Raw genomic sequence first — 12,968 nt, forward strand, 5'->3', positions numbered from 1 at the left:
GGTGACCAGTCTTTACCAGAGATGTGGGGAAGGACCTGTAAAACCCAGGGAGAGCCCACGGGAGTCCCCAGTGGGGACACAGGCACTCCCACTGAGGAGCAGGTTTGTCTGCCCTAGGAGGGGCAGGGACAGGGTGAGCCTGGTGGCTCCTTGAAGGGGGCAGATGTGTGGCAGGGCAAGGGTAAAAACCTCTTTAAAGCCCTGCCAAAATGCTAGCTGCAGTCTGCTCGCTGACAGCTGAGCTGAGCCACCAGAGACTATATAAACCCTGAAAAAACCTCAGAGGAGGCTAGAAAGGGAGGAGACAGGAGGCTACTATTGCTGTTGCCTTACCAAAGGGGGAAGCCTCTGGGACAGGGGATCCTGGGGAGGGTCTGTGGGGCACTAGCTGTTGGGAGACCAGGGAACTGCACAAACGTTGTAAATAGACACTTGGGTGATCCAGCAAAAGAAGGCGTGGAAGGCTCTTTATTATACCAGCCTAAGCACAGGGTGCAGGAACAAAAGTGAGAGAGTCAGCAAAAAACCCTGTGACACTCCCCCTACAGTCAGCCACCCCAAAGTTTCTTAAACCTCTGAGTGCTGGGACCGGAGTCACCGAGGGGCAGGGCAGGGGGCTCCTCGGCTGGGGAGTCCTACCACATACTGAGCTCCAGCTACTAATCCCAGTCAGGCTGGGGAAGGATGGATCTTCCTCTTCCACTGCATGGGCCACTCCCTGGGCCAGGTCAGACCCACCTCTGGGATTCTCCCTTGGTGGCAGGAAGCTCTGTGGCTGATGGCTGGGTGCCCAGCTCTGAAGGGAGCACCACCGCCAGCAGCAGCATTCAAGTGAGCATCGCCACCACCAGCAGCGCAGAAGTAAGTAAGAATGGCCATACCGTATCATGCCACCCTTACTTCTGCACTGCTGCCAGCGGTGACGATGCCTTCAGAGCTGGAAGGCCCAAGAGCAGTGGCTGCTGGCTGGAAGCCCAGCTCTGCAGGCAGAGCTGCCACCACCAGCAGCAGAGAAGTAAGAGTGGCATAGTATGGGGAGGGTTGTCACTTTTGGGGGGATGGTACAGGTCCAGCCTTATGAGTGAACAATCCCTGGGGTGCTGCGGCACATACATTGCCAGCCCAAGGCCCCTTTAACCACTGAGCACTAGGTCTGAAGCCAGGAAGGGGCAGGTCTAGGGCACCCTAGCCGAGGGCTCCTCCTGTGCACTGGGCTCTACACTCCAAACTCCAGAACCTCTCCTGGCTGCAGGAAGCTGCTGGTGGTGGTGATGTGAAAATGAGGGTGGAAATACCATACCATGAACCCTCACTTCCAGGCTGTTGCTGGCAGCCGCGCTGCCTTTAGAGATGAGCTCCTGGCCAGCAGCCACCACTCTCCAGCCGCCCAGCTCGTAAGGCAGCACTGCTGCCATAAAACCGCATAAAACTACATGTGGAAATTCCATTATTCCCCTACAATAGCCAGATTTCCTGGGGTAGGGCAGATTTCACGGTTTCGAATGCATTTTTCACAACCTCCTGGGGTGGAACTTGCACTATATCCTATAAACATAGCACCCTGCAGTGCACCTCCCCTTTGCTGCCCCCTTCCTTAGCTTGTAGACATCCTAGCAACTATACCAATCTTCCAACCAATAAAGCTATATACCAGCCACAGCTCACAGGCCACTATCAATGTGGATGAATGGCTGTAAGTTCATATCCAACCCTTGGGATAAGTCTGAGAACAAACCATTCTTGCTGCTACAACCTGAATCTGCCAATGGGGTTTTTAATCTTATTATTTGGGGAACCGGGGGAAATGTAATTGCAGGATGGCAGAAGACTCTGAAGAACAAATAAAGAAATGCCATATGTGAATGTTTGCTGGGAGAGGGAATTAGGAGGCGGGGGGAATAGGGGTAAAGGAGATTGGAGCTGCAGCAAAGGGCGAGGGATTATGAGGAGATCAGAGGGGTTAGGGGATTCAGGTAAGGGATATTGGGTTCAGGTGATGTGATGGTGGGAGGGAGGCTGAGCAGGTCTCAGTCACGCCCACATTCTTCCCTCCCATATCTGCCCTGGGATCGGCCACTATTGTCCCTCTGAGGGTGTCTGGAGGCATCATGTGAGCCAGAATATGCGGTTCTCCCAGCTTAGGGGGCTCTAAGCCCCTCTCCCTGCCCCAGTGCATGTGCTGGGATCTGGGGGGAATGTCTCTCTGAATGTGTGCAAGCCCAACTTCCTGTCCCTTGGTGTGTGCCGAGATCTGGGGGTCCAAGCACCTTTATATGGCGTCTGGCCCCTCTTCTGGCCTCCCCTCATGTGTGTTGGGATCTGGGGACGCTGCACCACTAGGGGGTATCTGAGGTTCTTCCCTCCCTCTCGTGGGAGCCAGTACCTAGGGAAACCCTGTCCCTCTGATGGGGAGCTGAGTGCAGCCATCCCAGGAGCATGCACCAAAACCACCCACTAGATCAGGATGAGGAACTGAGAACAGGAAAGCTTGTTGCATAACACAAGCTCCCAAGCATTTACCCGGGGAGGGAGGCTGAGAACACCCACTGAGATGAATGGAGCTATTGTCCCAGGCTGTATCCTCTCACTGGGTGCTCTTCTTCAGTGGATACCATCACATCGAGATCCATGGGCCCCGTCACACTGCTCAGAGCCCCCTGTACCTTCAGGATTGTCCCAGGCTGGGGATCTGGAGATAGCAAAGCAGCTGCTGATGATTAATTTCATACAATTTTGCAGTGCCAGGTCGGCTATGGGTAAAATAGAGAAGACTTCTGTTAAAAACCAATTTTTTTAAGTGCTCTGAAATCTCCATGTTTACTTGGATAGTCTTGAAATTTGGACTGCCTCCTGCGGGTCTGTTGTAGGGTTAGCAACCCACATTTGAGATCATTTGAACAACAGGTTCCTGAACTACAGCCACCCGCCATCTGAAAAAACAGCTTTTTTTCAAGTTCACAGCTTTTACCAATGGTTTTTACACACACCTGCCTTCAAAAATGCTGATGCCTTAATGGGATGGGAAGGAGAGGGTGAAGTGGAAATACTGGTGGGAGGACGGGGGAGGGGGGGCTGCATGTTGCAGGAGATGGTGGGCGGGAGGGGGGAGAGAGACACACTCATCTTTTTACATATGTAATAAATAGTCACCAAGTTTTTGGGTCATAGACCAACTACACAATCCAAACATTACAAAAGGAGGGAGAGCCAAGATGGATCCCACAGAGCTGGGGGTATTGAGGCAGTTGTTGCTGCCAACACAAACTCTGCCTTCAGCTCAGCTTTGCCAAGCCAATCTGAGGATTCTCTGATGCCAGATTCCAGCTGAATAAGAAACGTGACACCAAGTTGCTGCAGATACAGACTGCATTGCTCCCGGCAGGTAACGAACTGACAGCCCCATGCCAAGGGGTTTCCATCTTGTCATAGGTAGAAACCTGCCCAGCCCAGAACCCATGGCTGCTCCCCAATGCTGATAGGGACCATGCGAGATCCAGGCCATGGCATGGTGTAACGAGGAAAGAGTGTCCCAGGGCACACAACCCTTGGGGGAACAGGGCTAGGAGTGACACAGAGCCGAGGCAAAGACGAAGCCAAGCAGAGGGGCTCAGACTGAGGGCTCCCAACACAACCCTCAATCAAAGCAATAGACAGAAACTGCAAGTTAGGAAGGAGCTGCAGTGGGGGTACCCAGGGCAGGGACAGCAGGAGCTGTGGGTAGGACTCAGGATTGAGGGGCACCAGAAGAACTTGTTTCCCCATGTCCCACGCCTGGCTGTGCTCATGTTTCCTCAGAATTCTAATCCACTGGCCCCAGGAAATCATCTCACCTCTCCCTGCCCATGGAAGGAGTGCCCATGACTGCAGGGATGTGGCTGCCCCCAGCTCCGGGCCAGGCACAGACTCTGTTAATGGTTCATTCACTCAGGGATAAGAGGCTGGAGCAGCCCCTGAGGGAGAGCGAGACCCAGCGGAGACAGGACCAGCTGCTGCCAGGCAGGGACCTCACTGCCTCACGGACACCTTGTCTCTCTACCTTCACAGGGGCTGCCCCTTACTCTGGCAGAGAAATTGTCCAGGTAAGTAGGAGCTACTGGGTCCACCTGAGTCCTGCATGGCTGAGGCCCCAGACACATAGACAGGACAAACTGGGAGGAGTGGTAGATAAGCTGGAGGGTAGGGATAGGATAAAGAGAGATCTAGTCAAATTAGAGGATTGGGCCAAAGGAAATCTGATGAAGTTTAACAAGGACAAGTGCAGAGTCCTGCACTTAGGACAGAAGAATCCCATACAATGCTACAGACTAGGGACTGAGTGGCTAGGCAGTAGTTCTGCAGAAAAGGATCTAGGGGTTTCAGCGGATGAGAAGCTGGATATGAGTCAACAGTGTGCCCTTGTTGCCAAGAAGGCTAACAGCATTTTGGGCTGTATACATAGGAACATTGCCAGCAGATCACGGGACGTGATCATTCCCCTGTCTTCGGCATTGGTGAGGCCTCATCTGCAGTACTGTGTCCAGTTTTGGGGCCCACCCTACAAGAAGGATATGGAAAAACTGGAAAGAATCTAGTGAAGAGCAACAAAAATGATTAGGGGGCTGGAGCACATGACTTAGGAGGAGAGGCTGAGGGAAGTGGGATTATTCAGTCTGCAAAAGAGAATGAGGGAGGATTTGATAGCTGCTTTTAACTACCTGAAGGGGGATTCCAAAGAGGATGGATCTAGACTGTTCTCAGTGGTACCAGATGACAGAACCAGGAGTAATGGTCTCAAGTTGCAGAGTGGGACGTTTAGGTTGGATATTAGGAAAACTTTTTTCATTAGGAGGGTGGTGAAGCACTGGAATGGGTTACATAGGGAGGTGGTGGAATATCCTTCCTGGGAGATTTTTAAGGTCAGGCTTGACAAAGCCCTGGCTGGGATGATTTGTTGGGGACTGGTCCTGCTTTGAGCAGGGGGTTGGACTAGATGACCTCCTGAGGTCCCTTCCAACCCTGATATTCTATAGTAGGGTCTATGGTGAGCAAGGGAGAAGCACCCAGACTGGTATGTTTTTTTAGGGTCTTGACTCTCAGAAACACAGCTTAGCAAATTGTGGGGGAAATGTTGTGAAGATTTGTTGCCCCTTACAAAAGAAATTAGACTCAGTTGAGGTACTGACCTGCCACTGCTTGAGCTCTGGGAACTTCCAAGCACCACTTGTGCAAATTCTCATCAGAAGTAATTTTTAGATTGAAAAGCTGAAACATTAACAGCAAGGAAGTGTTGATACTTAGGAGGAGAGGAAAATCCATAGGAAATCCTTCACTGAGAACATAACCATTGGGGTGGTTATTGTAGGGTCTCTGGTGGGTACGGGTGTTGTAACCAGAGTGGTTTGTTATTGTAGGTCTACCCACAGCATTTGTTATTTTGGCAGGGCTGGAAGGTTGCAGACACCCCTCGTGTCACTAGGGAGTCGGGGAGGGGGCGGCTGGGAGAAGGTCACAGGGAACTGATGGGTCTCTCCCACAAAGGTATCCCCTGTGCCACCCCTGCTGGAACCTGCCAAGGGCCCATCCACACCAGAGATGCTGATCCTGAGCTGCTCCTCCAAACTGCGGCTGCTGGAGGGGACACTACGGAGGAGCTTGCCTGATACATTGCTGGTGACAAGGACCGATCTTTTTTCCGGGAATGGGAGCAGGGCAGAAAGCTCTCTCTCCCCAGAGTGATGGGGTGATGAGATTGGGCTGGCTGGGGACAAGACCCAACCCCTGGGTCAAAGGCTCGCTGGGGGGGCAGGCCCCTCCCCTCAGGTGCTGGCTGCTCTCCAAGCTGCCCTCTCCCCACTCACATCTCCTGTCTCCCAAACTCCAAATCCAGCAAATTCCTGCTGCTCACCCAGTGTAGCCGGCAGGACCTCCCCAGCCAGTCACAGGGCAGATTGGCTCCATATCAAACAGTTACAGCACAGGCAGGCTCTGTGCCAGCCAGTCACTTCATTAGCAGGCTCTGTGCCAGCTGAGCAAAGATCTGTGTAGCTCTGGCTCCCTCCATGATTCCATGTCATCACAGGGCTCAAGTGTGCGTGTGGGTCACCAGCCCCTTTGTCGCCCCCCCTCCGCGCTCAGGGTCTCCCCTGCGATACCAGGCCAGAACCCACAATTGAGGAGTCAGACCCCTAAATCAGGAGAGTAATCCTGGGGTGGTGGTTAGAGACAGGACCTGCCTCATCCCTCATACTCTCTTCCCCATATCTCTCCCCTCCATAACCCTGCCCCCTCCCTGTCCCTCACCCCAATCCCTAGCATCCCCCATATCCCGCACTTGCTCCCCATTCGCCTCTGTTAGCTGCTCCTCACATTCCCCTGACCCCCATCTCTGGTACCCATAGCCTGGGGCACCCATCTTCCCAGGCCTCAACCCCCTGAAATCATTGTGAGGTGGTGGCCATTTTAACTAAAGGAAGGATCTGGTGTCAGCCCCATTGGCAGAGATGGGAGAGGGAGACCATGCTGGAGAAGGGCAAAAACCCACCTAATGTGAAGATCATGAGATGCTGAAACTCCCCAATAAATACTGAGTGACTCCATACAGAGTTGTGGGAGTGGGAATTGCTGCCTCCCATCCAGCTCTGACCCCAACACCTCCATGTCTCTGGCAGGTCTATGGCACTGTAATGACCATAAACCGGGGGAACCCAGCTGCGCAGGAGGTGCTGGTGGATTCATGGCCCGAGTTCAAAGTCGTCCTCACCCGGCCGCGGAGAGAGGTGAAGCCCCTCTGTCACTGCGCTGCACCTGGGGACCTGGATGGCTCGGGAGGATGTAGAATGGAACCTGAGGCCTTTTCTCTCTAGGGGACTCCAGGACGGGGGGCCAGATTGGCTCAGGAAGGAGACAGGGACTGGAATTCGGGGCTCTTCCTCTTCAAGGGGCCACAGCGTTGAGGCAAGCTGGCTTGGGGGCTGGGAATGGGACACGCAGCCCTTCCCCTCTAGGGGAGACCAGACTGGCTCAGGGGAGATGGGGCAGGCCGATCAGTCATTCCACTGGGAATTCCCCCATCTTTGCTGTATGTCTCCCCCCACAGGTGGCATCGGATGACTCTGATTTGTACACCAACACATACATAGTGTACTGCCGGGACCTAGGTGACTACCAGGCCCTGCTGGCCACTGCGGGTGCTGTCAACTGGAGACAGAGCTTCTGCATTCTTGGTAACTTGTGCCCCAAAGCATCTGGGAGAGCCCCACAGCAACTGAACATATATGTCCTGTCTGGGTCAACCCCAGGATCCCACCCTACAATGCCAGCCCCAAAGCCCTCTGGTCCCCCCAGGTTGCAAGGCTGCTCCCAGGAGCCCTATGCAGGGCAGGAACATATCTGGTTGCCCCTTGAAAGTGCTGGGCTGGGGTCAGCTCACCTGACCACATTCTCTTCCCCGAGGGCTGGGGCTGGGGATTTGGAAGCTCAGACTCCTGCCCCTCCCAACCCGTGTGCCAGGCTGGGCTCCCCACGCATATGGGCCCTTTTGTCATCACCATTCAGTCCCTTTCCTCACTGCTCATAGCCCATCTCTGCCCGCTGTAGGGCTCCGGGGTGGAGTGTACGAAGTCTCCAAGTATGTCACCGAGTCTAAGGGGATCAAGCTGGAGGTGTTCCGCTACTTCAACTATTTTCACCCAGATCCCAGCTCCATGCCTGAGATCCGGTCAGTGTCTGCATGTGTCACAGGGCCCCAAAGGGGGTGTGCTAGGGAAGGAGGCAGCCTAAGAAGTGGGGGCATTGGCCAGCATGGCATTGGGATTAGGGTGACCAGAAAGCAAACATGAAAAATTGGGATGAGGGTGGGGGGTAATAGGCACCGATATATAAGACATAGCCCTAAATATGAGGGTGTTCAGCATCTCAGGGTGGTTCCACTCCCTGCTCCCCCACCCCTCTTGTGAGCAATGGGACAGCGTGGTCTCCCTGTTCACCCCTTCCCTAGGACACCCAGCCTGGGAAGGTCAGAGGGGAGCCTGTTGCAGCCCCCACAGGGCTAGGAGGCATGGAAGAACTCCAGGAGGTGCATAGGGGAAGCTGGGAGGGGGCTAGGGTGAGCAGGGCTGGAGACAGATTTGATGGGTCCTTGTGTGAGGGCAGAACTGGTGGGGCAGAATGATTTGCTGGGCAACGGATGGGCAGATATGGGGATAGGAGATTCTGCAGTGAGGCCCACTCTGGGAGTGTTGACAGTACTGATCATGTCACATCCAGGGGTTGTGGGCAGGGGAGTTTAGCTGTCAAGGGAGACCAGCAATCACAGTATCATATTTCTAACAAACCTCATGGTCTTAGGGCCATCTCATGATACTGAGGTGTCACTCTGATTGCTGACCTTTGGGGCTTTGCCTGCTGCTTTCTGCCCTCCTAGGCTGGACCAAGCCATGAAGCTCTCGTCCCTGGATGTCTCCCACGCTGACCTGCTGAATGAGACATGGAGCTTTGGGGGGAACGAGAAAAGCAGGAAGTACCTGGCCACCCTGATCCGCCACTTCCCCAGTGTCTGCCTGCTGGATGCTGCTGGCCACCCAGTCAGCTGGGTCGCTTCATACCCGTTTGGTGCCATGGGGCCTGGCTACACTCTGCATGAGCACCGGCGGCGCGGCTACATGGTGATGCTGATTAATTTGTTAGCCAAGCGGTTGCATGCTCTAGGCTATCCCAGCTACGGATTGGTGAACGTAGAGAACTACTCCATGCAGAGGTTGGAGGAGAGTCAGGGCTTCCAGCACCAGCCCAAGCTGTGGTACATCATTCTTCACAACCCAGCACCGGTGAAAGCCCCCACGTTAACCCCCAAGCCAGCACCAGGCACAGCCCCCGCATGAGTCCCCAGCCCAACCGGGCAGGGGACCTGACAAGAGAGGGAGTGTAGGGGAGTCTGGGGATCATTGTTGGCCAAGCGGAATCAGTAACATCTCCCAAGTCCAGCCTCACATGGGGCCTGCTACCCTCAGCCCCACAGGCCTTGCTCTCCCTCGCAGCCCTATACGCACCTTTAGAGGTTCTGTCCTAATCTCCAGGGCCCATAACCTACCCTTCTTGATGGACCCTACCACCCTCGACCCATACACACAGCAACCCCATCCCACTTCCCTGCACTGCCCCATCCCAGGTCCTCTTCCAGACACTCCAGCAACAGCTCAATGATCTTCCACCCAATCTAGCTGCATGTTTATCTGCCTCCTGCATCTGCTCTGCTCCTCCTCCCTTGCTTTCCCTGGGACATCCTGCTCAGCGTATTGCATCTCTAACTCTTCCACAGGCAGTGTGTCTCCCTTCCCATCCCCTGCCAGAGACATCTTCCCTAGATTTCTTTCTCTCCCACTTCCTTGGGGCTTGTCATGTCTCTTGCTGTTCCACTCTGCTCTCATCAGCTCTTTTTCCCATCTCATGGACAATACAAGTTGAAGCAGCTTTAAGTAGGGTGGGAAAGGCTGGGAAATAGGTCCCCATTCAGCAACATCTCCTTGAGCACAGCGTGCTTTAACCCATGATGCTTCTAACCCATGATGGATCTGGCTGTTCCACATTGATACTAACCAGCCCGAGAGTGTTCCCCTGCAAAGGACTCCCTCAAGGGCTAGTCTGTCTCAGTAGCTCAAGAGTTAGATACCTCCCCGTGATGTTGATTATCCTCAAACTAAACTTCACTAACCCCAAGGACTCCCGGCCTGAGGTCACACTCAAAAGCAATCCAGACATGTTAAATTCAGTACCACACAGCCAAGACACCTTTTAACTCTGCCCACCGTCATTGACTGATAGTAGGAAGGGTTTTGGGCTTTGTGATCCCAGCTGTGATTAAACTGATTGTTGAAGACAACTTTGAGTATTTCCCCTTTGGGGCAGCACTCCCTGGCATGGCTGGGACCACATGGGTGAGGGGGAAGGTAGAATTACAGCTAGGGCCATGCAACAGTTTCCCATTTTTCAACCCACTTTTCAAATGAAATTTCCCTAAAAAGGTTCTGCTTGTTCCCAGAAAATGTTGGCTTTGTGTCAAAATACTGAAGGTCAGAAGACCAAAGTGCTCTGGGTGCGGAACCTGGTCTGCTGGGTCGTGTCCGCAGCAACAAATGTCAGGTCAAATATCTAGGGCTTCCTTTGGAAAGCTAAGCAATAGCACCAGTTGGAGCCATCCTATCAAATTTCTAGGATCACTATATATCTTCCCTGGGGGGACATTAAGAGACAAACTGAGAGTGTGTGAAACAAGAAGAGCTTTGTTAGATGGGACGAGGAAATGAGCACTCACCTGGGGAGAGCTCATCAATAACAACTCACCTCGCTGCACTTATGAATAATAAGTAAACAGCCAGTCCTGCCCCTTAGTGTCTCCAGCTGTGTCCTCTGATTCAGTTCCCCACGCACAACCACTGAACATATGTCCCTTCAGCAGTGGTTTCCTCCTCCGCTATGCTCCACTCATGGTTTGATGTCAGCTGTTGGCCTTGTCCCAGAGCCTGGCATCAGACTGGCCTGTGCCCTATTCTTTGAGAAATGCCAGCTGGGCTAGCCCCCAGGCTCCAACTCCTCAGCCAGCTCTGGTGATTTCAGCCTCGTTTGCGTGGGGTAAGGGAGGGCTGCCCAGGGCTCCCTCATTTCTGGTGCCACCCTCTGCTGCTTTGGTAAAGGGCCACCTCAGTGCTGCCTCCCAAAGAAGAGATTTCTAACTGCAAATCTTACTTCCTCCTCCCCGTCACCATATCTCCAGCAGATCCACGGCACTGCAATGAACATAAACTGCGGGAACCCGCTGGGCACAAAGTGCTGGTGGATTCACAACCCTAGTTCAAAGCCATTCTCACTCAGCCACAGACTGAACTGTCCCCCTTCAGCCACCATGCTGCACCCAGGTGGCCAGGCTGGTTCAAGGAGTGGGACACAAGGAGTGGGACATGGGGCCATTTTTCCCTCTACTGGGCCTCCAGACAGAGGCCCGGCTGACAGGGAGGGGGTGGGGAGGAGAAGCGGACAAATCAATCATTCCATTGAGAGTTCTCCTTTAGCCTTATGGCTCTGTGTCTCCCATAGCAGGTGGCATCAGACAACTCTGACTTCTACACCAACATGTACGCAGAGTTCTGCCAGGCCTTTCTGGGCAGCGTGGGCATGATCAACTGAGGTTAGGCTTTCTGCATCCATAGTAATGTCTGGGGCTGCCTCCTCCTGAGCCCCAGAGTCACTGCATGCCCCTCTACCATCTGGGGCCAAACTCCAGCTGGCCCTGACACTACCAGACCCTGAGTCTCCAGGTCCACACATTTCCCACCAGGCTGCTCCCATGTGCCCCATGGTCTCAGGAAAGGATTGCCTCACTTGCTGCAGGTTTCCTTTCACGAGACCGGCATGCCAGTGGGTCAGCTTGGTCCCCTCTCCTCCCACATTCCAAGCTGGGCATCCAACAGCCACGTTCCCCATCAGGACTGTCACTGCTCAGGGCCTGTCGCCACCTCCTGCAGGGCTCCAGGATGGTGTGTATGAGGCCTTGAGGGACATCACCAGGGCCAAGGGGGTGCAGCTGGAGGCATCCAACTACTTCACCTACTGGATCCACTGGATCCCAGCACCATGCCTGAGATCTGGTCAATGTCTCCCTGGGAGTGTGAACAGTGGGGTGGAAAGAGTCACTGGAAGTCCCACAGACTGGCCAGCTGGCCCTGTTCCTCACCCCATCTAGGCCGCAGGCACAGGGGCTCGTGATGCCAATGGCAGTATCCCACTGGGATTGGCACTGCCGACACAGCCTGCTCTCTGGCTGCTTAGGGACCCCACAGACACTGCATATCTCAGGCATGGGATGGGACTCCAGATTCCCCAACGCCAGAGGTGTATTTTCAGGGGGAAGGAAGCGCAAAGCTGTGTTTGACTATTACAGGTGATCCTGTATCCTGCAAACTCAGGTGGGGCAAAAAATAGAGCAGAAAGACGTATTGGGGGGAGGGCAAGCCAAGGTCTAGAGGGGCAATGGCCTCCCTTGCTCCACAGTACATGATGGCCCTGCCCAACAGTTGCCCAGCCTGCACCCTGGAGACCTGCACCCTGGCAAGCAGCCCAGGCAGAGCACCTACAGCTACTAGCCACTTGCCCCATGTTGTGGCTCCACCAGCCACAAGGACCCCCGAGGGCAGGGGCATCTTCCCTCTCCAAAGCTGGTTCAGTCATTCAGGCCCCCAGCAAAGGGCCTGGCTCCAGGGGATGCTCTGAGAATGGGAAGAAGCTTCCCTGAGGAACAAGATACCCCCTCTGAGACCTGCCAAGCAGGGACATGACACCGTGCTGCTCCCACCTGTATTACCAGGGAAAGGTCCCATGCTTCTCACTTCTCTGAGCCAGTCAGTTCCCCAGCCCCACGACCGGATCGGAGCCAGCACCCATTGAGGGGAAAGGCCCCATGTCCCATTCCCCACCTCCTGAGCCAGCCTGTCCCTCCCACACCTTGGCTCTACCCTGCCGCTTTGTGCTCCCCAGGCTGGACTCTGCCCTGAGACTCTTGTCCCTGGACGTCTCCCACGCCGACCTGCTGAACGAGACATGGCCCTTTGTGGGGACTGAGCAGGGCCGGCGGTACCTGGCCAACCTGATTTGCCGCTTCTCCAGCTTCTGCCTCCTGGATGCCCAGGGCTGGTGCAAGGAAGCTTTGCACCCTAGGTGAAACTTTCACCTTGCACCCCTCCCCCAGCTATCCCTGCCCACCGCCCCCCAGGGCAGCTAACCCCCCCCACCTAGGGAGCCCCTACCTCGCAGCAGCTACTCCCCCTTGAAAGCCCCACCTCCACAGCAGCTAACCCCACCCAGGGATCCCCACTAGCAGAAGCTAATTCCGCCCCCCTCCACGACAGCTACCACCACCTGGTGAGCACCCCTGTGGAAGCTAACCCCATCCCCCTCCATGGCAGCTGACACCACCTGCCGCAGCAGCTAACCCCAGCCAG

General features: G+C 54.7%; 1 protein-coding gene across 1 annotated transcript; it reads left to right on the top strand.

Moving 5' to 3' along the window:
- The first annotated feature begins 5,571 nt into the window (after positions 1 to 5,571).
- Positions 5,572 to 11,157, top strand: LOC127051480 (glycine N-acyltransferase-like protein 3). The gene is made up of 6 exons (XM_050953803.1): positions 5,572 to 5,649; positions 6,648 to 6,755; positions 7,076 to 7,202; positions 7,576 to 7,696; positions 8,402 to 8,804; positions 11,068 to 11,157. The coding sequence occupies exons 1-6, from the start codon at positions 5,572 to 5,574 to the stop codon at positions 11,155 to 11,157; spliced, it is 927 nt and encodes a 308-aa protein (XP_050809760.1).
- The last annotated feature ends 1,811 nt before the right edge of the window (positions 11,158 to 12,968 follow it).

This window comes from Gopherus flavomarginatus, chromosome 5, assembly GCF_025201925.1.
Source record: "Gopherus flavomarginatus isolate rGopFla2 chromosome 5, rGopFla2.mat.asm, whole genome shotgun sequence".
NCBI lineage: Eukaryota > Metazoa > Chordata > Testudines > Testudinidae > Gopherus > Gopherus flavomarginatus.

What these genes read in the sequence shown, in the direction of transcription:
- LOC127051480 (XM_050953803.1), top strand. Translation starts at nt 5,572, where the DNA reads ATGCTGATCCTGAGCTGCTCCTCCAAACTGCGGCTGCTGGAGGGGACA. An exon ending in ACAGAGCTTCTGCATTCTTG is followed by an intron (nt 7,203 to 7,575) that starts GTAACTTGTGCC and finishes TGCCCGCTGTAG; the next exon opens with GGCTCCGGGGTGGAGTGTAC. An exon ending in TTCTTCACAACCCAGCACCG is followed by an intron (nt 8,805 to 11,067) that starts GTGAAAGCCCCC and finishes TGTCTCCCATAG; the next exon opens with CAGGTGGCATCAGACAACTC.